Genomic DNA, 25,976 nt, shown 5'->3' with positions numbered 1-25,976 from the left:
AGGAGAGCAGAATACTAATATGGGAAATGAAAGTCAGAGAATGGCAGGAAGGGACAGAGAGAAATAAACCTAACAACACACCAACAGTCGAGACTAGATGTTACAAAGATAACAAAAAGACAAAACTAAAGGCTCTGTATCTGAATGCATGTAGCATTCATTACAAAGTAGACAAACTGATAGCGCACAATGAAGTAAAATAAAATATGATCTGATAGCCATTACAGAGACGTGGCTGCAGGAGGACAAGAATTGGATCCTGAATATTGAGGAGTATATATCATTCAAGAAGAATAGGAAGCTAGGTAAAGATGAAAGGGTTGCAAAAGGACTGGTGCAAAAGGTGAAGTCACACGGGATCAGAGGTGAGCTGGCAAGATGGATACAGAACTGGCTCAGTCACAGAAGACAGAGGGCAACAGTGGATGGGTGTTTTTCTGAATGGAGGGATGTGACTAGTGGTGTTCCGCAGGGATCAGTGCTGGGACCTTTGCTGTTTGTAGTATATATATATATAAATGATTTGGAGGAAAATGTAGCTGGTCTGATTAGTAAGTTTGCGGACGACACAAAGGTTGGTGGAGTTGCGGATAGTGATGAGGATTGTCAGAGGATACAGCAGGATATAGATCGGTTGGAGACTTGGGCGGAGAAATGGCAGATGGAGTTTAATCCAGACAAATGTGAGGTAATGCATTTTGGAAGGTCTAATGCAGGTGGGAGGTATACAGTAAATGGCAGAACCCTGAGGAGTATTGACAGGCAGAGAGATCTGGGCGTACAGGTCCACAGGTCACTGAAAGTGGCAACGCAGGTGGATAAGGTAGTCAAGGCGGCATACGGCATGCTTGCCTTCATCGGTCGGGGTATAGAGTATAAAAATTGGTAAGTCATGTTGCAGCTGTACAGAACCTTAGTTAGGCCACACTTGGAATATGGCGTGCAATTCTGGTCGCCACACTACCAGAAGGACGTGGAGGCTTTGGAGAGGGTACAGAAGAGGTTTACCAGGAGGTTGCCTGGTCTGGAGGGCATTAGCTATGAGGAGAGGTTGGAAAAACTCGGATTGTTTTAACTGGAACGACGGAGGTGGAGGGGCGACATTATAGAGGTTTACAATGTTATGAACGGCATGGACAGAGTGGATAGTCAGAAGCTTTTTCCCAGGGTGGAAGAGTCAGTTACTAGGGGACATAGGTTTAAGGTGCGAGGGGCAAAGTTTAGAGGGGATGTGCGAGGCAAGTTTTTTTTTTTTTTTTACACAGAGGGTGGTGAGTGCCTGGAACCTGCTGCCAGGGGAGGTGGTGGAAGCTGATACGATAGCGACGTTTAAGAGACATCTTGACAAATATATGAATAGGAAGGGAATAGAGGGATATGGGCCCCGGAAGTGCAGAAGGTGTTAGTTTCGGCAGGCATCAAGATCGGCGCACGCTTGGAGGGCCGAATGGCCTGTTGCTTTGCTGTACTGTTCTTTGTTAAAGATAATATTACAGTGCTGGAGAGAGAGGATGTCCTAGAAGGGTCAAGGACAGAATCTATTTGGTTAGAGCCCAGAAACAATTCAGATATCTTTACACTACTGGGTGTATTCTATAGACCACCAATTAGTAGGAAAGATATACAGGAACAAATTTGCAAGGAAATTACAGCGGTACAAAAACTACACAGAGTAGTTATAATGGGGGACTTTAATTAGCCGAATATAGACTGTGATAATAATAGTATAAAGGGCAGAGAGGGGGAAGAGTTTGTAAAGTATGTTCAGGAGTATTTTCCAGATTAGTATGTTTCTGGACCAACAAGGAAGGAAGCATTGCTGAACCTAGTTCTGGGGAATGAAGTGGGTCAAGTGGATCAAGTCTCAGTCGGGGAACATTTAGGAGAGAGTGATCATAGTGTTGTCAGGTTTAGGTTAGCTATTGAAAGAACAAGGAGCAATACAGAATAAAAATAATTGTGGTGGTGGAGGAGGTTTGGGGGGGGCGGGAAGCGGGGAAAAACAAAAAAAAAGTCCAATTTTAATGACGTGAGAATGAATCTGGTCCAGATAAACTGGAATCAAAGACTGGCAGGCAAATCTGTAATTGAACAATGGGCTACCTTTAAAGAGGAGATAGTTTGGGAAAGTCGAGTACATTCCCACGAAGGGGGAAAAGGTAGGATAAACAAACCCAAAGCACCCTGGATGACTAAAGAGATAGAACACAAGATGAAGCAGAAAAAGGGTGTGTCATGCTCGAAAGGAGTCGTTATGATATAAACAATGAACTGGAGGAATTATTTAATAAAAAGTCAACTGTTGAACTGAACTACAATAAAACGGGCACACTTAGTCATGTGACCCTCATGTACCATCTGTTGTGGATGAAACTCATTAACTTCATCTCAATTAGTTCTGGGAGGACCCACGAAACAGAAAAGAGCACCATAACATATTGATGACGTCGATGTACAGGAATGAATTAACAAAAGTTCTGCAGACAGACTGACTCACAGCCCAAACCAAGAGGAATCATTGTAAAGTAGCTCGACTGTAACAGAATGGTCCTCATTCAGACACCAAAAGATAGCAATGGTTTCCAAATCCTGGACCATTATGCGGTGACACCAGGGGAGAAGGCCCTCCTGAAGCAGAGACTCTAATGTGATGGATTTTTACCTTAAAAGGCAGCCATCGGGTGGGGGGGTGGGCTGGTGGTGGAGGGAAGACGAAAGAGAGACAGAGATCAAGACAAGACCAGAGAAAGCCAGTTCCAGCAAAAGGCTGAGAGATCAGTCCGGCTAAGGAAGAAGCCCTGCTGCTGATACTATACTTCAGCTTGCTGCAGCAGGGAACTTAGAAACTGACCGCCACATCCAGTGTGAAGTTTTAACAACCAGTAACCTACAACATCTCAGCAAGTTCAGGACGACAAACATCCAGGCCTGCACCTTTGACAAGACTGTCCTCGAGAAGACAACAGGTTTTTTTAAACCACGAACTCTTACATCACTTTGGACTTTCATTGCATCCTACCCTTTTCTCTCGATCTATTCTTGTGTCTACATATTCGTTTGTTAGTGTGTGTGGGTGAGGTCGCAACCATTCTGGGAATTGTTTAAAAAGTCTTTTTTTTTTAAAAAAAAAAAGACCTACAAGAAAACTTGTTAGAAAAGCAAAGTACTGCACATGCTGGAAATCTGAAACAAAACCAAAAAGTGCTGGAAATACTCAGCAAGTCTGGCAGGATCTGTGGAGAGAGAAGCAAAGTTCATGTTTCAGGTCTGTGACCTTTCATCAGTTCTCTAACAGCTGGTTTCCATGGTCTCCAGCACTTCTTGGTTTTGTTTAAGAAAACCTGTTGTTTGACTGTTTATTTAACCCTAAAAACACTCAGGGACTAAAACACCATTTTAACAAAACACTGCCTGCGATCAGTTAGGAGGTGAAAAGTGGAAGCCACCCACACCACTTACTACCTGTACATCATAGGTGCGTATGACAGATGTCAGAGCACAGAAACAGACCCTTCGGCCCACCGTGTCCATGCCAGCCATCAAGCTTATCCATTATAATTCCTTTTTCTAGCACTTGGCCCGTAGCCTTGTATGCTATGGCGTTTCAACTGCTTATCTAAATACTTCTTAAATGTTGTGAGGGCTCCTGCCTGTACCACCTATTCAGGCAGTGTGTTCCAGATTCCAACCACCCTCTAGGTGAAAAACTTTTTACTCAAATTCCCTCTAAACCTCCTGCCCCTTACCTTAAATCTCTGCCCCCTGGTTATTGACACCTCTGCTAGGGAAAAAGGTTCTTCCGATCTATCCTATTTATGCCCCTCATAATTCTGTATACCTCAAGTACGCCCCCCCTCAGCCTTCGCTGCTCAAAGAAAAACAACCCTAGCCTTTCCAGTCTCTCTTAATAGCTGAAATTCTCCAGCCCAGGCAACATCCTGGTGAATCTCCTCTGCACCCTTTCCAGTGTAATCACATCCTTCCTATAGTGTGGCGACTAGAACTGTACACAGTATTCCAGCTGTGGCCTAACTAGCGTTTTATACAGCTCCATCATAACCTCCCTGCTCTTGTATTCTATGCCTCGGCTAATAAAGTCAAGTATCCCATATGCCTTCCGAACCACCTTATCTACCTGTACTGCTGCCTTCAGTGATCTATGGACAAGTACACCAAGGTCCCTCTGTACTTCCTATCAGGTTGACAATGCAAGTGAAAACCAGGCTGAATATACAAAATTCACAGGGGAAGTGATAAAGAAATAAAAGCAGCAGGCAGCCAACATAAAAGGGAGGACAAAAAAGTCTTCTATAAGCATATAAATAGTGAAATGGCAGTAAAAGGAGACGTAGAGTCGATTAGGGACATAAAGGGTGATTTACACATTGAGGCTGAGGTACTAAATGAGTACTTTGCATCTGTCTTTACCAAGGAAGAAGATGCTGCCAAAGTCCTTGTGAAAGAGGAGGTAGTTGAGACACTGGATGGCTAAAAATTGATAAAATGGAGGTATTAGAAAGGTCGGCTGAAAATGCGGATGCACTGGCCATAATCCTCCAATCCTCCTTAGATACAAGGGCAGTGCCAGAAGACTGAAGAATTGCAAATGTTACACCCTTTTTTTGAACAAAGGTGTAAGGATAAACCCAGCAATGACAGGACAGTCAGTTTAACCTTGGTGGTGGAAAAGTTTGTCGAAACAATAATACGGGACAAAACTAAAATCACTTGGAAAAACACAGATTAATATAGATTAATTAAGGAACACCAGTGTGGATTTGTTAAGGGTAAATTGTGTTTAATTTTATTGAGCTTTTTGTTGAAATAAGAGAGGGTTGATGAGGGTAATGTGGTTGATGAGGTGTACATGGATTTCCAAAAGGCATTTGATAAAGTACCACATAACAGGCTTGTCAGCAAAATTGAAGCCCATGGAATAAAAGGGAAAGTGGGAGCATGAATATGAAATTGGCTGAGTGACAGGAAACGGAGAGTAGTGGTGAACAGTTGTTTTTCAGACTGCAGGACAGCATACAGTGGACTTCCCAGGGGTCGGTATTAGGACCCCTGCTTTTCTTGGTCTATGTTAATGACCTGAACTTGGGGGTGCATGACATAAAACTTGGAACTATTGATAACTGCGAGAGGGATAGTGAAAGACTTCAAGAGGACATAGACAGGCTAGTGGAATGCACATGGTAGATGAAATTTAATGGAGAGAAGTGTGAAGTGATACATTTTGATAGGACAAATGAGGAAACGCAAAATAAAGGATACAATCCTAAAGGGAGTGCAGGAGTGGAGGGATCTGGGCCTATGTATGTACAAATCATTGAAGGTGGCAGAGCAGGTTGAGAAAGTGGTTAATAAGGTATACAGGTTCCTAAGCTTTATAAATAGAGTCAGAGAGTACAAAAGCAAGTAAGTTATGCTGAACCTTTTTAAAACATTACTCCAGTTGAGGCCAAACCAATGTGTCCAGTTCTGGTCACCACACTTTTAGAAAGGATGGGAAGACACTGGAGCAGAAAAGATTTACGAGAATAGTTCTGCGGATAGGCTGGCGAAGCTGGGGCTGTTCTCCTTACAGAGAACATTGAGAGGAGATTTGATAGAGGTGTTCAAAATCATGAGGGGTCTGGACACAGTAGATAGGGAGAAACTGTTCCCATTGGCAGAAGGGTCTCAAACCAGGGTACACCAATTTAAGGTGAATGGCACAAGAACCAGAGGCGACATAAGGAAAAATGGTTAGAATCTGGAATGCACTGCCTGAGAGTGTGGTGGAAGCAGGTTTTCAAAAGGGAATTAGATAATTATCTGAAGAGAAAAAATTTGCAAGGCTTCTGGTAAAAGGCAGAAGAATGTGCTAGCTAAGTAGCTCAGAGAGCTGGCATGCACACAGTGGGCCAAATGGTCCGTTTGTGCTGTGAATTCCATGCAATACTTCTATTGTGTGCAGATTGGCAAATGAAGGAAAATATAAAATACAAACATCAACTTTCAGTAAGGACAGGGAAGTAGGATTTGCAGCATCTAACTGTAAGGCCGATGGGATGCTTGGCTCCTGCTGTAATGTCTAGCATTCATGATTCTATGGCAGTCAGCACTAGATGAAGATAAAATAGGTGAACGTGTCAGCTGTAAACCCTTCATGTGAAACAGAATACGCCACCTCCCCCTCCCGCATACTTCATCTCATCCTGCAAAAGAACACCTCCCTTCCCTTGCACCAGTCACACATTCTGCATTCCCCACACCAGCAAACAGGCTACACCATTTAGAAAGCAGAGGTTTCTGTTTAAACAGATGTTTAAGCTTAGTAGGTGTAAGAAAAAGGTATACAAATTAATAAATACAAGATAAAGAGTCTCATTCGTATACAGGACAGTCCAAGTCCCAAGCACCTCTTACCTGTACACCACACCTTGGCACCAGACCACTTTCACCTGCTGGAAATACAGACAGGTCTCCAAGTCCAGATTTCCTTGACCCAGCACATCTCTATATCGCCACCTGGTGTCAGAAACCTCAGTCAGTGTCGGATAACTCCTCAGGATCAGCACTATATGTCCTTTGTGAGCAAAGGTCTATCTGCTCAACAAGTTGCAACAATATGATTGGTACATTATAAACTTAAGCGCCAAACTGGGCGAATGCTGAGAAATGCCAGAACAATTATAGGCAAGTATAGGTAGGTGGTAGGAGAATTGAGGGAAGGTGAGGATGTGAGAGGGTAAGGGGATTAATATAGGATTAGTATAAATGGGTGGTTGATGGTCGGCACAGCCTCGGTGGGCCGAAGGGCCTGTTTCAATGCTGTATCTCTAAATAACTAAATAAAAATAAATAAATTATACAAGAATCCTCCTGCCTAATTAATGAAACTTTTATTGAATTGTAATCTGTCTTAATGCCAATACGGAGAGGGTATGATACAGTCCCTGTGACACACTGCACCCCATTACAGTGGGTGCAATACAGTCCCTGTTACACACTGCACCCCATTACAGTGGGTGCAATACAGTTCCTGTAATACACACACCCTGTCTGTAATGGGGTACAAAATCCCAATGATGCACCACCTCCACTATGTTATGAAAGATGGCATCGTTCCTACCTGTGAAGGTGTGGGGCTGGGCAGTTAAGGGGCAGCGCTCGAGGAAGAGCAGTGGCTGTTCCTGGCATTGCAGCAACTCCCGGTGTCACAGTTTCATCAGTACTCCGTGGGCCATTATCTGTTCCATCGGGCCCCAGTGATTTCTCTTGCTCACGGTTATGGTGAAGTGCGAGTCTCAGAGGATACTGCCACTCTGGTGGACAGGAGGACACGGTGTGGTGCTGAACCACCCAGGTGTACTGGTACACGTACTTGGAACAGATCTCAGTCAAGCCTCCGCTCCTTAGTTCAGTCACTCGGGGATCCGCAGCTCCTTCTGCTTCACTCTGCCAACTCGGGGCTCTTCTCCATGAACTGTTCTGGCCTGCACCGAATCCTACAGGCTTAACCTTGTCCCGGCTGAGGCAAACTGTTTGTTGGGGACCACCGCTCCACTCCGGACCAGGTTTAATGAGCGGCTTGCTGGCGGCAGACTGACTGACTCGCACTTGGAACTGCACAGTGAACTCCAGTTGAGACGGAGCCAGGTAGAGGAAAGCATGACCTCCCAGAGAGGAAACCGTGACCTGTCCATTGTCTGCGATCTTTGCTGCGCTTTCCCCAACAACTTCAGGCCATTTCACTTCAGAGATGTCAAGGAGCAGGTTCTGGACAGATTTAAACAGACATATTGAACAATTCTGAAAGAAAAGGCTTACATTTATATAATGCCTTTTACCTCAAGATGTACCAACACCCATTACAGCCTATTCCCGCCATTCAATTAGATCATAGAAACATAGAAAATAGGAGTAGGAGTAGGCCATTCAGCCCTTCGAGCCTGCTCCGCCATTCATTATGATCATGGCTGATTATCCAACTCAGTAACGGGTTCCCACTTTCTCCCCATATCCTTTGATCCCTTTCACCCCAAGAGCTATATCTAACTCCTTCTTGAAAACATACAATGTTTTGTCCTCAACTGCTATCTGGGGTAGCGAATTCCACAGGCTCACCACTCTCTGGGTGAAGAAATTTCTCCTCATCTCCGTCCTGAAAGGTTTACCCCGTATCCTTAGACTATGACCCCTGGTTCTGGACTCCCCAGCTATTGGGAACATCCTTCCTGCATCTACCCTGTCAAGTCCTGTTAGAATTTTATAGGTTTCTATGAGATCCCCCCTCACTCTTCTGAACTCCAGCGAATATAATCCTAACTGATTCAATCTCTCCTCACACCTCAGTCCTGCCATCCCAGGAATCAGTCTGGCAAACCTTCGCTGCACTCCCTCCATAGCAAGAACATCCTTCCTCAGATAAGGAGACCAAAACTGCACACAGTATTCCAGGTGTGGCCTCACCAAGGCCCTGTATAATTGCAGTAAGACATCCCTGCTCCTGTACTCGAATCCTCTCGCTATGAAGGCCAACATACCATTTGCCCTTGTTACATCCAGTTGCACCTGCATGCTTACCTTCAGCGACTGGTGTACGAGAACACCCAGGTCTCTCCACATATTCCCCTCTCAGTTTATAGCCGTTCAGATAATAATCTGCCTTCCTGTTTTTTGCTACCAAAGTGGATAACTTCACATTTATCCACATTATACTGCATCTGCCATGCATTTGCCCACTCACTCAACTTGTTCAAATCACCCTGAAGCCTCTCTGCATCCTCCTCACAACTCACCCTCCCACGCAGTTTGTATCATTTGCAAATTTAGAGACATTATATTTAGTTCCCTCATCTAAATCATTGATATATATTGTGAATAGCTGGGGTCCTAGCACCGATCCCCGCGGTACCCCACTAGTCACTGCCTGCCACTCGGAAAAAGACCTGTTTGCGCTTTAATTTTACATGCTAATCTCTTATGTGGGACTTTGTCGAAAGCCTTTTGAAAATCCAAATAAACCACATCCACTGGCTCCCTTTCATCGCCTCTACTAGTTACATCCTTGAAGAATTCTAGTAGATTTGTCAAGCATGATTTCCCTTTCATAAATCCATGCTGACTCTGTCCGATTCTACCACTGTTCTCTAAATGCTCAGCTACAAAATCTTTTATAATGGACTCTAGAATTTTCCCCACTACCGACGTCAGGCTGACTGGTCTATAATTCCCTGCTTTCTCTCTACCTCCCTTTTTAAATTGTGGGGTTACATTAGCTACCCTCCAATCTGCAAGAACTATTTCAGAGTCTATAGAATCTTGGAAGATGATCACCAATGCATCCACTATTTCTAGGGCCACTTCCTTAAGTACTCTGGGATGTAGATTATCAGGCCCTGGGGATTTATCGTCCTTCAATCCCATCAATTTCCCCAACACCATTTCTCTACTAATACTGATTTCCTTCAGTTCCTCTCTCACGAAGCCCTGTGTTCCCCAACATTTCTGGTATGATATTTGTGTCCTCCTTTATGAAGACAGAACCAAAGTATCCAGTTAGTTGGTCAGCCATTTCTTTGTTCCTCACAATAAATTCCCCTGTTTCTGACTATAAGCGACCTACATTTGTCTTCACCAATCATTTTCTCTTCACATACCTACAGAAACTTTTGCAGTCAGTTTTTATGTTCCCCGCAGGCTTACTCTCGTACTCTATTTTCCCCTTCTTAATCAATCCCTTGGTCCTCCTTTGCTGAATTCAAAACACCTCCCAATCCTCAGGTCTGTTGTTTTTTTCTGGCGAATTTGTATGCCTCTTCCTTGGATCTAATGCTATCTCTAATTTAACTTGCAAGCCATGGTTTGGCTACCTTTCCCATTTTACTTTTGCGCGAGACATGAATAAACAATTGTTGCAGTTCATCCATGAATGTTTGCCACTGCTTATCCACCCTCATCCCTTTAAGTAATTTTTTTTTTAAAGAAGTACAGCACTGAAACAGGCCCTTCGGCCCACCGAGTCTGTGCCGACCATCAACCACCCATTTATACTAATCCCATATTCCTACCACATCCCCACCTGTCCCTATATTTCCCTACCACCTACACTAGGGGCAATTTATAATGGCCAATTTACCTATCAACCTGCAAGTCTTTTGGCTTGTGGGAGGAAACCGGAGCACCCGGAGAAAACCCACACAGACACAGGGAGAACTTGCAAACTCCACACAGGCAGTACCCAGAATTGAACCCGGGTCGCTGGAGCTGTGAGGCTGCGGTGCTAACCACTGCGCCGCCCTTATGTTTCTCAATCCGTCATAGCCAACACGTGCCTCATACCTTTATAGTTTCCTTTATTAAGATTCAGGACCCGAGTCTCAGAATCAACTATGTCGCTCTCGGTCTTGATGAAGAATTCTATCATGTTATGGTCGCTCATCCCCAAGGGGTCTAGCACAACTAGATTGTCAATTATTCCTCTCTCATTACACAACACCCAGTCTAGGATGGTCTGTTCCCTCGTTGGTTCCTAAACATATTGGTCCAGAAAACCATCCTGTATACACTCCATGAATTCGTCCTCGACGGTATTGTGACTAATTTGATTTGTCCAATCTATATGCAGATTAAAGTCACCCATAATTACAGATGTTCCTTTATTGCATACATCTCGAATTTCCTGTTTAGTATAATTCCCAACATTCACCACGACAGTTTGGGGGTCTATATACAACCCCCACTAAAGTTTTTTGCCCCTTAGTATTTCTCAGCTCTACCCATACAGATTCCACATCGTCAGCTAATATCTTTTCTCACTATTACGTTAATTTCCTCTTCAACCAGCAATGCAACTCCACCGCCTTTTGCTTTTTGTCCGTCCTTCCTAAATACTGAATACCCTTGGATGTTCATTTCCCATCCCTGGTCACCCTGCAGCCATGTCTCCGTAATCGCGACTACATCACACCTGTTTACATCTATTTGTGCGATTAATCCATCCACTTCATTGCGAATTCTCCGCGCATTAAGGCACAAAGGCTTAAGGCTTGTCTTTTTAACATTACTTGTCCCCTTCCCACTATTTTTCACTGTGGCCCTGTTTGATTCTGGCCCTTGATTTCTATGTCTATCACTTTTCTTTTTCCCCTTACTGTTTTTTGTTCTCGTCTTTGATCCCCCCTCCTCTGACTCCTTGCAAAGGTTCCCATCCCCCTGCCATTTTAGTTTAAACCCTCCCCAACCACTAGCAAATATTCCCCCTTGGACATCAGTCCCAGTCCTGCCCAGGTGTAACCCATCCAGTATGACTGCTCTGTATCTTAACTGCATTGACCCACCTTTGTTCTGTCACCCTTCATACCCTTAACCCTCCTATAGTTAAAGAATTTTGTTATGAGGAACAGGCAGGAAAGTGGAGTTGAGACCAAGATCAGATCAGTCATGATCTTACTGAATGGCAGCGCAGGCTCGATGGGCCGCATGGCCTAATCCTACTCCTTTTTCTTATATTCTTAAAAATATCATCCGAGTGAAATTCCCTCTCACGGCGGAAGGGAGGGGAAGGGCAGAGGTGGGGGGGAGGGATAAGATGGAAGGTGTCATCTACCGCTATCAAGTGCCACTTAAACAGCAACAACCTGCTCACTGATGCTTAGTTTGTGTTGCGCCAGGGTCACTCAGCAACTGACCTCATTACAGCCTTGGTCCAAACAGGGGCAAAAGAGCTGAACTCAAAAAATGAGGAGAGAGTGAATGCCCTGATATCAAGGCAGCATTTGACCGAGTGAGGCATCAAGGAGCCCTAACCAAATTGAAGTCAATGGGAATGGGGAATATTCTCCACTGGTTGGAATCGTACCTAGCACAAAGGAAGACGGTTGTGGTTGTTGGAGGACAATTATTTCAGCCCCAGGACATCACTGCAGGAGTTCCTCAGGGTACTGTCCTAAGCCCAACCATTTTCAGCTGCTTTATCAATGACCTTCCCTCCAACATATTGTCGTAAGTGGGGAGGTTCGCTGATGATTGATAGATGTTCAGCACCATTCGCAACTCCTCAGATATTGAAGCAGTTTGTGTCCATATGCAGCAAGACCTGGGCTGATAAGTGGCAAATAACATTCCCACCATACAAGTGCCAGGCAACAAAAATCTCTAACAAGAGAGAATCTAACCATCTCTCCTTGACATTCAACAGCGTTGCCATCACAGAATTCCCCCACCATCAACATCCTGGGGGTCACCATTGACAAGAAACTGAACTGGACCAGCCACATAAATTCCGTGGCTGCAAGAGCAGGTCAGAAGCTGGGAATTCTGAGGCGAGTAACTCACCTCCTGTCTCCTCAGAATCTGTCCATCTACAAGATACAAGTCAGGAGTCTGATGGAATACTCTTCACTCGCCTGGATGAGTGCAGCTCCAACAACACTCAAGAAGCTTGACACTATCCAGGACAAAGCAGCCCACTTAATTGGCACCCCACCCACCACCATAAACATGCACTCCCTCCATCACCTCCACACAGTGGTAGCAGCATGTACCATCTACAGGACGCACTGCAGCAACTCATCATGCCTCCTTCGACAGCACCTTCCAGACCCGTGACCTCTTCCCATGCAACTGCTGCCCATGTCCTACTAGGTGGACCATCACCACCTGCAAGTTCCCTTCCAAGCCACACACCATCCTGTCTTGGAACTATATCGCTGTTCCTTTACTGTCTCTGGGTCAAAATCCTGGAACTCCGTCCCGAACAGCATTGTGGGCGTACTCACAAACAGATGGGCTGCAGCAATTCAAGAAAGTTGCTCACCACCACCTTCTCAAGGGAATTGGGGATGGACAACCCCATGAAAACAAATATTAAATTAGATCAATTAACAAATATATTTACACAGTTTTAAAGTCAAAAGACAGTGATAACTCAAACTGACGATTTAATGAGAATTGCTCATTAGAGATCGCTCAGTTGTAATGCAGCCCATTGGATGGGGAAGGGGAGTCCTGCCACTGAGGGTCTGAGACTGAGTTAGAACTCACCGATAGCTTGTCTGCAGCGATCAAGTCCGCTGGGAGATAGAGCCGAGACGCAAACCGGTTCCTGAACCCCAGAGCTTGCAGTAACTGCTCCTGCAAGAGAAATACAGTCAGTACAGAACCTCACAGGCTAACTATAATGAGCTTTCACAGGAAGACACCTTATAAAACTATACTTTATACCCGAGAGATTAAAACAGGGCTTGGTAGTTATGCTTTTACACTAGAATCAGCAGCCAATTTGTGCATAGCAAGCTCCCACTAACATCAATGAGATCATCTATTTTAGGGATTGAGGGATAAAAATTGGCCAGCACGCGGCCAGAGCTCGGCCACTCTTTCAAAATATTACCATTGGATATTTTACTTATAACTCATGACCTCTGGGGTGCTAACCCGACACTATAAATCACTGCATTATTGCACGATCTGTCTGCAGCTGGTCCAATCTGGCTTTTGGCCTCGAGTCTTTCCAAGGAACACAAATTTGATGAAAGCGGAAGTAAAACAACAATTACATTGCAGAACTGCTGCCAGTGAAAACACAAACAAAAAGGATAGAGTGGACAAACTTAAAGAGCAGTTAAATATGCTTCTAGAGGGAATGTGCCGAGGGAGATTAATGTGTGCCAGCTGTGGCTCAGTGAGTAGGTAACACACTCACCTCTGATTGAGAAGGCGGAGGTTACATCCCAGAAACGAGTACAAAATCCAGGCCGACACTCCAGTACAGTACTGAGGAAGTGCTGCACTGTCAGAGGTATCGTCTTTCAGATGAGACGTTAAATCGAGGCCCCCAACTGCTTTCGCAGGTGTATGTAAAAGATCCCATGGCACAATTTGACAAACTACAGGAGATTTGTCCTCAGTGTCCTGACCAATATTTATCCCTCAATCAACATTACTAAAACAGGTTACATCACCATTATCACTGTTTGTGAGACATTACTGCGTGCAAATTGGTTGCTGCGCTTCCTACATTACAATTCTTCAAAAGCACTTGCACAAGCAGTAAGCTCTATAAGTCGGCCCCTCCCACCTTGTAGCTGCTGATGACAAACTGTGTTCGCTGGCGGACCCGGCAGGAGCTCTGTAAGGGGTGCATGGATGGTGCAGGGGCTTTCTCGAACAAGAACTCTGATCCACAAGGGGAGAGCTGGAGACTGGAACCATCTATAAATTGCACTTCCACTGAATCATCCTCGTACAGGATCATCAGGCTCACCAACGCCATCGCAGTTGGCTCCAGCAGAAGCACAGTGACAGGGGAGTCTGTTGAATAATTATGCACAAGGTCAAACATATCTCTACAAACCAAACCCCATAGTAAAAGTAAACTAACAGTGCTTCAATAAGCCTTTAACATGGTTTGTAAAGAAAAAATTCTTGGTATTTTTTTTATTGGTTCATGAGATGTGAACATCGCTGACAGCATTTATTGCCCATCCTAATTTCCCCTCGAAGGTGGTGAGCTACCTTCTTGAACCACTGCAGTCCATGACAGGTAGGTACACCCACAGTGCTGTTAGAATGCCTTTCACAGCCTCAGGCCATTTTGAAGTGTTTCACAGTCAATGAAGTATCTTTGAAGTGCAGTCACTGTTATACTGCAAGATACTGACAGCCAATTTGTGTACAGCAAGATGCCACAAACAACAACGAGGGTGATGAACAAATAATCTGTTTTAGTGGTATTGGTTAAGATATATTGGCCAGAACATTGAGGAGAACTCCCCTGCTCTTCTTTCAATAGTGGCAGGGGAACCAGAGAACAGGTTTAACATCTTATCCAAAAGATGGCACCTCGGATAGTGCAGCACTCCCTCTGTATTGCACTGCAGCTCACCAGAGAAATAACTGTCCTACTCAGAAACAATCTCTTTTGTGCCCAACTCCAAAACACTCCACTGAAAGAAAATGTTAAATGATGTACTGGAGTTGTATGAACAGAAACAGGGTAGAATTTGAACTCACTCAAAATCTATTCAATTGCACAGAGTTAAAATTGGGCCCTCTGAAACTCTGAAATATTGAGACTAGAAGGTTGGATACTGTCTAAATTTATTATAGAGCTAGAGGCATAACAATGAGGGTCAGTCAGAAACAGTTGCACCAAGGACATCACTTGAACCTATTTACTGCTTAATCCCTCATCTAGGTCATCCAGATTTGATTACTCCGATGCTCTCCTGGCCAAACTTCCAACCACCATGCTCCGTAAGTTCCAACTCATCTGAAAACTCAACAGCCCATATCCGAAATCAGCATTAACAACTCACATTTGTATAGTGCTTTTAAAGTAATAAAGCATTCCAAGGCTCTTCACAGGAGCGTTACCAATCAAACTTTGACACCAAGCCACAAAAGGAGATATCAGGGTACACAACCAAAACTCGGTCAATTCATCCAGCCTATCTTGCTGATCCGCCCTGGCTCAGAAACTCAAATTTATTGTGAACAGTCAGGTTCAGTCTGAAACAATGGCCATGGAGTTTTCTTCAGTCTTCCCAATGTTTGGACAAAATTGTGGCTCACCCAAAACTAGATATTGGACAAGCAGTCTGATAACGCAGGGGCAGTGGACAGGTTGAGGTAGTGGAAAGGTAGAGCCAGATGTTATCAGCATATATATAGAAATTGAAGCAGCGTTTCAATGTTCACCCATTTTGATGCTCATCACTTTTGCTATTTAAATCCCACTTCAGAACTTGAGCACAGAATCCAGGCTGACAAGAGTGCTGCAGCAAGGGAATACAGAAGTGTCGAGTTGATGATCCATCTCTGCCCCCTCCTGAAGTCCCCAGCATTACAGGTGCCAGACTTCAGCCAATTCGACTCACTCCACGTGATATCAATAAACGACTGAAGGCAATGGATACTGCAAAGGCTATGGGTCCTGACAATATTCCAGCAATAGTACTGAAGACCTGTGCTCCAGAACTTGCCGCGCCACAAGCCAAGCTGTTCCAGTATAGCTACAACACTGGCATCTACCCGGCAATGTGAAAAATTGCCCAGGTATGTCCTGTACACAAAAAGCAGGACAAGTCTAACCCGGCCAATTACCACCCCATCAGTCTACTCTCAATCATCAGTAAAGTGATGGAAGGTGTCATCAACAGTGCCATCAAGCAGCACTTGCTTAGCAATAACATGCTCAGTTTGGGTTCCGCCAGGGCCACTCAGCTCCTGACCTCATTACAGCTTTGGTTCAAACATGGACAAAAGAGGTGAACTCAAGATGTGAGGTGAGAGTGACTGCCCTTGACATCAAGGCAGCATTTGACCGAGTATGGCATCAAGGAGCCCTAACAAAACTGAGGTCAATGGGAATCAGGGGGAAAACTCTCTGCTGGTTGGAGTCATGCCTAGCGCAAAGGAAGATGGCTGTGGTTGTTGGAGGTCAATCATCTGAGCTCCAGGACATCACTGCAGGAGTTCCTCAGGCGAGTGTCAAAGGCCCAACCATCTTCAACTGCTTCATCAATGACCTTCCTTCAATCATAAGGTCAGAAGTGGGGATGTTCGCTGATGATTGCACAATGTTCAGCACCATTCACGACTCCTCAAATACTGAAGCAGTCCTTGTAGAAATGCAGCAAGACTTGGACAATATCCAGGCTTGGGCTGATAAGTGGCAAGTAACATTTGCGCCACACAAGTGCCGGGCAATAACCATCTCAAACAAGAGAAAATCTCCCCTTGACATTCAATGGCATTACCATCACTGAATCCCCCACTATCAACATCCTAGGGGCTACCATTGACCAGAAACTGAACTGGAGTAGCCATATAAATACCGTGGCTACAAGAGCAGGTCAGAGGCTAGAAATCCTGAGGCGAGTAACTCACCTCCTGACTCCCCAAAGCCCGTCCACCATCTACAGGGCACAAGTCAGGAGTGTGATGGAATACTCTCCACTTGCCTGGATGGATGCAGCTCCAACAACACTCAAGAAGCTCAACACCATCCAGGACAAAGCAGCCCGCTTTATTGGCATCCCATCCACAACATTCACTCCCTCCACCGCCAACGCACAGTGGCAGCAGTGTGTACCATCTACAAGATGCACTGCAGCAACACACCAAGGCTCCTTAGACAGCACCTTCCAAACCCGCGACCTCTACCACCTCGAAGGACAAGAGCAACAGATGCATGGGAACATCACCACCTGCAAGTTCCCGTCCAAATCACACACCATCCTAACTTGGAAATATATCGCCGTTCCTTCACTGTCGCTGGGTCAAAATCCTGGAACTCCCTTCCTAACAGCACTGTGGGTGTACCTACCCCACATGGACTGCAGCGGTTCAAGAAGGCAGCTCACCACCACCTTCTCAAGGGCAATTAGGGATGGGCAATAAATGCTGGCCTGGCCAGCGACACCCACATCCCATGAATGAATTTTTAAAAAATTACTGGAGGTGCTATCCTTTGACTTAAATATTATACTGAAACTCTGCCTTTAAGTGGATAAAAATCCTTAAATCATTAAAAGAGCAGGGGGGAGTTCACCCTGAAAGTCCCAAATATTTACATCTCAGAAAGCTACGGCCCATTGTGTGTGTTTGAGCAATCCAATACAAATCACATTGCCCTGCACCGCCTGCATCTCCAATTTTCCCTTCAAAGATGCAGTGGTCTCTACCTCACTCGTCCTACAACAAAGTATTTCTGGGCAGAGAAACTATCAAAATTCTTCAGAATCATAGCAGCCACTGCCTATGTATTTATACAGAGTCTATATTATACAGCATTGAACCTGCCCACACTCCGTCTATACCTTTATAAATGGGGTCTAGTGCTCAGTGTCTCCATCTCCGAGTGTCCAATCCTGGCTCTCCGGTGCTCGGCACGCTTGCTGTCCAGCCCCGGCTCTCCGGTGCTCGGCGCGCTTGCTGTCCAGCCCCGGCTCTCCGGTGCTCGGCGCGCTTGCTGTCCAGCCCCGGCTCTCCGGTGCTCGGCGCGCTTGCTGTCCAGCCCCGGCTCTCCGGTGCTCGGCGCGCTTGCTGTCCAGCCCCGGCTCTCCGGTGCTCGGCACGCTTGCTGTCCAGCCCCGGCTCTCCGGTGCTCGGCGCGCTTGCTGTCCAGCCCCGGCTCTCCGGTCCCTCGGACCCCGCGATTTCTGGAGACTCCGAACTGAAATCAAATTGACCGCCAGTCCCCTCCCCGCACCATCTAGGAAGCGGCGCCGCCATTGGTCGCCGTTTCCAGACCCGTGCCTAAAGCCGCCTGCCATTGGCTGAGCGGTGACTTCCCCGCGTTGCCGTGGTGACCGGTTGCTGGGGTGACACATCGCGGCCTAGCCCTCAGGCACAGCCTGCCCGCCTTCTCGCATTTGCTTCCTTAAAAGAAAGTTGATCCCTTTTTTTAAGTCGGGCGCAGCTAATTACACCTTAAATTATACAGAACAGAAAGGAAACTTAACAAATTAAATCATTATTTACAGTGTCTGCCGAGCTCTCTAGTCCCCCCCGAAGCCTCACGCACCGCCTGCTCCTGTTCCAGGGACGTAGCCGCAGAGGAGGAGAGTAGTCAGGCCGAACGACCTGTCCTCCTCACACCAATGACTGCCTGCACCGATTAATGGCCACCTTGACCAGGCCAGAAGCAGCACTGAACGGTTCCTCCAACCTGCCCACTTCCCTCCTCACCGGGTGGCCAAAGATCAGGAACGTGGGACTGAAGTGCAGAAAAAAAGAGCAACCCCTTTAAGTAATGCAATTTAAGACTGCAACTTCTCACACTCCACATATAGAATCATACAAGAGTTACAGCACAGGAGGTGGTCATTCGGCCCATTGGGCCTGTGCTGGCTCTCTGAAAAAGCAATTTATTTAGTCCTATTCTCCTGCCCTTTCCCCATAACCCTACATTTTTTTCCGCCTTCTGATACTGATCCAATTCTCTTAAAAACCATGATTGAATGTGCCTCCACTACCCTTTCATGCAGTACATTCCAGATCCTTACCGCTCACTACAATAAAAAATATTTTCCAAATGTCACCTTTGGCTCTTTTGCCAATCACTTTAAATCTGTGTCTTATGGTTCTCAACCCTTCTGCCAATGGGGCAGAATCTACTCTATCTACATGAAACATGGACCCCACAGAAGTTACAGGCAACCTACGATTCTGTGAAACAACTTAAAAATCTTTCACTTGCCCCACTGGGCTCAGCATCAGTTGTCTTTTATCAGCACCTCTTTTGCTGTAATGTTGCCACCTGTGTATTAGCTTTCACCCAGACAGGTTTTTTCTGGGATTAAACCCTTTTGGAAAGTTCCAAAATGTACATATTTATTGTAAAATTATATATTTGCAGTTATAAATATATTCTAAAATTAAAAGTTAATACTATAGTATATGTCACTGGTTAACATGATCATATTTAATTATTTTAAACAGGTTAGCGACTGCATTAAAGTAGCAGACAGGAATTCGATACAACCACGTTCATCACCGCTCTGCTCTGATTGAAGAGCATAGAACCTGAAAGGTTGTCCACTCCAAGTAAAAACTGACTGGCCTGCTCTGTATTTCCAGCAGTAGAATTTCCAACATTTGCAACGGAACTCAAAGTGGCACAAAGGAAATTAAATTCCCTGCAATTCGGTTTTTAAATCCATCCTTTTCTTTTTTACCCACTTGCCTTATGTGAAGACATTAATTGTACAGGAAGAGAAGTTATGGCCCGATCCTGATGTGGGAAGAATTTGCGTATCATCTTGCGTAAGGGGCCATGCTAATCTCAGTGATATTGAAGATTTAGGGGCACTAAGAGACAAAGGGATGAAATCAGTTATACTGATATACTCCAGTGCAGGACTGAGGGAGTGCTGCACTGTTGGAGGTGTCATCTCCCAGATGAGATGTTAAACCAAGGCCCCATCTGCCCTCTCAGGTGGACGTAAAAGATCCCATGGTACAATTATGAAGAGGAGCAGGAAAATTATCTCCAGTGTCCTGCCAACATTAATCCCTCAATCAACATCACTAAAACAGATTATGTAGTCAGTATCACATTGTGGACGCTTGCTGCGCACTAATTGGTTGCCACATATCCTTGATCACAACAGTGACTACACTTCAAAAGTACTTCATTTGCTGTAAAATGCTTTGAGACGTCCAGTGGCCATGAAAAGCACTGTCGAAATGCAAGTCTGTGTTTCTTTCAAGCTGTTTGCAATGGTGCTCCTGTTATGTTTGGGGCTGCTCCCTGGAACTGACGGACCAAACCAAACTAGCAAAGACAGTGACTGACCCGACATATCAGGCCCTCATGTTGGCAGTAAAATTGATGTTTTTTAATACGCTTTAAAGACTCTCCCTGGAATTGTCTTCTCTGAAGGTTGCAATGAATCTTCTTTAGCAGCAAAGTAAACATCAGAACTTGGAGGCAATCCAAACACCTGCACCCTTCCTGTTCTATCTAATTTCAGTTGACATAAAATACCACGCCTTGCAGTAAATGCTAGGAAGCATGTGAAAGTTTTCTGGTGGAGATTTATACCCATCCAGAAATTTCTAAAACATAACCTAGATGCTAAGAGTTTATATATAGTAATGTCAATGATATTGCATTAGCTAAGGATGAAGTTAAAAGGGACCGAGGCATCTTTGTGTACTCAATATACAGCAACAATCAACAACTCAAAGAAAAATGAACTACATGGGCGAAATAGAAGGATACTGGTTACAGATGCCATTGATCGAACTGTACAGTGCGCTGCGCAGACCGCATCGAGTACTACATCGGGTTCTGGTAACTCAGACGCAACGGAGACATTCAAGCACTGGTGTGATTCTAAGCCATGTGGACCAAGGAGGTTCCATATTCAGTCCCATCTCCTATCGTGCTTTCACCTCTTCTAATAAAATTGCTTGACATCTTTGGATGTTAAAGGTTTTTTTTTACAAGAGACTTGTAAATTCACCACATGGACCGTAGAAGTTCAAGAAAGCAGCCCACCACCACATTTTGCAGGTCGATGAGGAGAGTAGGACTAACTAGAAAGCTCTTTTAAAGAGCCGGCACAGGTGTGATGGTCCAAAAGGCCTCCTACTGTTCTATATGATTCTATTTCTATGAAACGAGGAATGTATGCGGCCCATCTTAATTTATCCATCTAAACAGATCTTGCGCCCCCACCCACTCCCATTGATGCATCCATTTTTTTTGAATGATTCCAGAGTTTCTGCCACTCCGCCTGGAAATCTATTTCATGTAGTGATCACTCTGTGTTAAGAACAATTATATCTAAATTTGCTTTCAAATTTGATAATCCAGAATTTCCTCCAGTTAAACATTGTGAAGATTGAAGCCTTATCTTCAGTCCCCATCACACTCCGTACCCTCGCCGCTGATTCTATTGCCCCTCACCTTCAATGTCTCCGGTTGATACCGTTTGTGACATGAGCATGCTATTTTACCTCAAACTAAACTCCTGATCCTGTACCCTCCAGCAAAGACTTCCTTCTTCCATATCATCTATCTCCTTCCCCCTCCCTGTCTGAGCCTATCTGCTGCTGAAACCCTTATCCTTGCCTTTGTATCTTCCAGACCCAAATATTCCAATGCTTTCCATGCCAGCCTCCCATTCTGTGAACTTCAGCTCATCCACTACTGCCCAATTAAATGCTCTGATCAACATCACAGATGTGCAAATACAATATTTCAAATTCATTTGAACCACATTTCCTTGTAGCCACCTGACCCATTAAATATATATATTTTTAAACATCTCTCTGTATAACATGAAAACACAAACCAAGGGTTACAAACACATCAAAATTTATTTACCAGCAATAGGGGAAGGAAAAAAAACCCACAAGGTTCTTTCATGCATTGTTATATACAATTTAGGAACAGTGTAAACATCTACAATTCAAGTAAATAAGACTGAAAAACGAAGGCACTGCTCAGATGCTGGGACTGCTGTTTGGAGGCGATGCTTTTATTGTAGCAAAGGGTGCAACCCGGCCTGGAACTGCTGCCGAGTGCTGATGCAGTTTGGGCCCTGGGCCCTGAATATAACTAACTCTGTCTGCAAGCTGGGACTATGCTTTGGAGGCTAGCCTCCAGTTGTCGTGAAGCTATCAATTTCCCCAGACAGGAATGATGACTGGTGGAAGGTGCTGTTGAGGCTAGTAAACTCCTCACTGTGCAAGGGTGGGGATACATTAGGCTGCAATCAGGGGTAATTTGTATGGGGAGTGAAAGTCAGTGGAGCAGTTCACTGTCATCGGCTTTAATTGTTGGGTGAAAAGGAGCCTTTCTGCTCTTGGCTCTCAAGGAGTCGATTTGAGACAAATGAAAACATTCACTCTTTATTTACAACCAGGTTTTGCTCCAATTAAAACAGGATGTACACAAGCCAGATACTGTATAAACAATTTCCTGAGAAACAGAAAGAGGGACAACTGAAGCAAAGCAATTGAAAATTCCTGTGCTGCCAACCTAGATACAAGAACCGACCTATGAGTCCCAAAGTAGCAAGGACCCCTCGCCACACCTGAAGCATCCTCAGAAACCTGGTCCTCTATGTAATATATACAACATGCTTCACTCTTTCTTCCTCTTCTACAACCCTCTCTCAAATCACACCCTGATGAAAATTGGCAGCACTACATTCCAATGAGATGACTAGTCAGGTAAGAAGTTGATGGTCTTTTCCTGCCTGCTGTTTTTGAATGGTTTAGAACAGTTCACTTTGTAATGGGAAACAACTGGTGTCTGGCAGTGCAAGGCTGTGGTAACCATTCTGCAGGTTTTGGAGCTGTCGGGTTTTCAGGTAATACAGAAAGGGGTAGCTAAAACACATTACCTTACACGAATATCTTATGTATATTCAGCATTCATTTACTTACTAGTTCCCAATTTGTTAGCTATTTAGCATGGGTTATTAAAGTGCATGTTGTTGTTGGCAAATTGCCTGCCAATCTGTATACATGTCCTTTGTCAGTTGCTGTGTGTGTGTTTATATATTTACACGCACATCTCCCTCCTCATCACTGTGCTGGTGTGCTGTAATTCTCATTTTCTCTTTTGACCTGTAGCTATCAGTTTGTGTACATGCGCACATCTCTCTCCCTCGTCATCCTAATCAGCTTGTGTGTGGGGGCATACATCTCTCTCTCTCTCCCCCCCTGTTAATGTGTATAACTCTTGGTCTGTGAGTCTCTTTGTTATAAAGTTACATAGTGGTTAGGCAAGTAGAAATCTTTAGTGTGCTTCACGAAGCAATGCAGCCCGTTACAAAATCATTTTATTTTAGTTTTCAACTTGCAACTTTTACATAAAAATAAAACTATAACAAACTATATTACAAAATAGTCTCATTAAAAGTACAGCACGTATTAATCAGCAGATTCTGCTTGAGCATTTTTGCGGTGCATTCGCCATCAACAGTTTTAGGTGGACTCCAACAGAATTTTTCCTGCAATGCTTTCAATGGCACAAGAAAATGAAAATGTTTCTTCGGTTTCTCTTTAAATTACCTGCACATCTTTTGAAATTCAAAAGTTTTTTTTGTTCTTTTTTTCAAATAAACACTCAAAACGCAAAAATTTTTTTTGTCTTTTTTGATTTCTAACGAATCTTTAGCTCGCCTCTCTGCACTATTTCCTCTTTTTCTCTGTTTCAGCGCAGAACTTTTCAAACGCTTCCTCCATCTCTGGATCCATCTCGTTTTCTGAGTCATCCAGATACCTGTTGGGAGAAACACATGGAAGGATGTTACTTTAACTGCACAAAATGTACCATCACCTGCAAATCTCCTCAAAGTCCTGACTTGGAAATATATTGCAATTGCTTCACTGTCACTGGGTCAAAATCCTGGAACTTGCTCTCTAACAGCACTGTGGGTGAACCACACCACATGGACTGCAGCAGTTCAAGAAGGCAGCTTCTCAAAGGCAATTAGGGTTGGGCAATAAATGCTGAGCAATCTACAAAAAGAAAGGGCTCAAACACCCCCTCCACCAACTTTCCATAGGTGCACCATTTACATCTGCCATCATTTTAGAGGTCACCCAACAATTGGCTCCCTCAAATGGACCAATCATATCAACATCGCTGCTGCAAGAACAAGGCAGAAGCTCGGTACTCTGCGATGATTAGCTCACTGAGCCCCTCAAAGCCCTTCCCACGTCAGCAGCATGATGGAATAGCCACCACTGAATCTGAGCAGGTGCAGATGCAATAATACTCAAGAAACTCAGCATCACCCAGGACAGAAAAATCTGCTTGATTGGCACCAAATTCCATATTCAACTGTATTCTGTTATGCAGTATGTACCTTCTACAGGAAGTACTGCAGCACCTTTACAACATTAGTTAAATTATTGCATTCCACAAGAAATAGAAGCAATAGACCATACATCCTGTCGAGCCTGCTCCGCCATTCAATACGATCACGGCTGATCTTGGGCTTCAATTCCACTTTCCTGCCCGCTCACCATATCCCTTGATTCCCTGCGAGACTAAAAATCTATCTATCCCAGCCTTAAATGTATTCAATGATGGAGCAACCACAACCCTCTGGAGTGCAGAATTCCAAAGATTCGCAACCCTTTGAGTGTAGTAATTTCTCATCTCAGTCCTGAATGATCAGCCCCTTATCCTGAGACTGTGCCCCCGCGTTCTAGATTCCCTGACCAGTGGAAACAATCTCTCATCTTCTACCCTATCAAGCCCTGTCAGAATCCTGTATGTTTCAATTAGATTGCCTCTCATTCTTCTAAACTCCAGAGAATATAGGCACAATTTACACAGCCTATCATAGGACAATGCACTCATCCCAGGGACCAGTTTAGTAAATCTTTGCTGCACCGTCTCCAAAACAAGTATATCCTTTCTTAAATGTGGGGATCAAAACTGCACACAGTATTCCAGGTGCGGCCTCAACAAAGCCCTGTACAATTTTACTAAGACTTCTTTATTCCTCTGCAATAAAGGTCAACATGCCATTTGTCTTCCGAATAGCCTACTGCACCTGCATGTTAACTTTGTGCGTTCCTTGTACGAGGACCACTATTGACTGCCTGCCAACTTGAAAATGCCCCATTTATGCCCACACTCTGCTTCCTGTCTGTTAACCAATCCTCTATCCACGCTTATATTACCATCAACACCTTGAGCCCTTATCTTGCCTATTAATCTTTTATGTGGCACCTTATCAAATGCCTTTTGGAAATCCAGGTATACATCAGCCTGTACCCCTTTAACTACCCTACTAGTTACATCTTCAAAAATTCTACTAATTTATGAAACATGGTTTCCCTTCAATAAAACCATGCTGACTTGTTCTAAACATGCTATGCTTTTCCAAGTGCAATGTTAAGACTTCTTTATTAATAGTTTCCAGCATCTTCCCAGCGACTGATGTACGGCTAACTGGCCTGTAGTTCCCTGTTTTCTATCTACCTCCTTTCTTGAAAAGCGGTGTAACATTTGCCAACTTCCAATCTGACAGGACCATTCCCTGAATCTAAGGAATTCTGGAAAATCATAGCTAGCGCATTCACTATCTCTGCAGCTATCTCTTTTACAACCCTAGGGTGTAGGCCATCTGTTACCTGCGACTCACCAGATTTTAGTCCCTCAAACTCGACAAGTTCCAGCTCTACAATCGAGGACAAGAGCAGCAACATCATTGGAACACCATCACTTTGCAAACTCCCTTCCTAGTCGCATGCCACCCTGACCTTACACAGAATTACAGATTATACTGCACAGAAACAGGCCAATCGGCCCAACGAATCTGTGCCGTTATTTATCATACACACGAATCTCCTCCCATTCCATCTACCTCACCTCAACATTTCAGAATCTCTTTCTATTCCGTTCTTGCTCATGTACTCATGTAGTTTCCTTCTCAAAGCGTCTAAGCTATTTGCCTCAACCACTTCCTGTGGTAGTGAATGCCACGTTCTGACTACTC

At 44.5% G+C, this 25,976-nt stretch overlaps 2 protein-coding genes across 3 annotated transcripts in view; both read right to left on the bottom strand.

The window, feature by feature from the left end:
- The window catches only part of c4h5orf34 (chromosome 4 C5orf34 homolog), a 70,065-nt gene extending 51,871 nt beyond the window's left edge, over window positions 1–18,194 (bottom strand). For both annotated transcript variants that reach the window (XM_068029141.1, XM_068029142.1), the window contains exons 1-5: window positions 17,817–18,194; window positions 14,072–14,304; window positions 13,036–13,125; window positions 7,121–7,767; window positions 6,415–6,516 (exon numbers count right to left, since the gene is read on the bottom strand). In XM_068029141.1, coding sequence (XP_067885242.1) covers window positions 6,415–6,516; window positions 7,121–7,767; window positions 13,036–13,125; window positions 14,072–14,266 — 1,034 coding nt within the window. In that variant the 5' untranslated portion in view covers window positions 14,267–14,304; window positions 17,817–18,194. The remainder of the gene's footprint in view (window positions 1–6,414; window positions 6,517–7,120; window positions 7,768–13,035; window positions 13,126–14,071; window positions 14,305–17,816) is intronic.
- Window positions 18,195–21,809: 3,615 nt separating this feature from the next.
- paip1 (poly(A) binding protein interacting protein 1) overlaps window positions 21,810–25,976 on the bottom strand; it is a 70,453-nt gene continuing 66,286 nt past the window's right edge. Inside the window, exon 11 of the mRNA XM_068029140.1 lies at window positions 21,810–23,743. Within this exon, the coding sequence (XP_067885241.1) occupies window positions 23,653–23,743 (91 nt within the window). The 3' untranslated portion in view covers window positions 21,810–23,652. The remainder of the gene's footprint in view (window positions 23,744–25,976) is intronic.

Source organism: Heterodontus francisci, chromosome 4 (genome assembly GCF_036365525.1).
Source record: "Heterodontus francisci isolate sHetFra1 chromosome 4, sHetFra1.hap1, whole genome shotgun sequence".
Taxonomy (NCBI): Eukaryota; Metazoa; Chordata; class Chondrichthyes; order Heterodontiformes; family Heterodontidae; genus Heterodontus; species Heterodontus francisci.
Note: the sequence above shows the minus strand (reverse complement) of the source record. Positions and strands in the feature narration are given on the sequence as shown.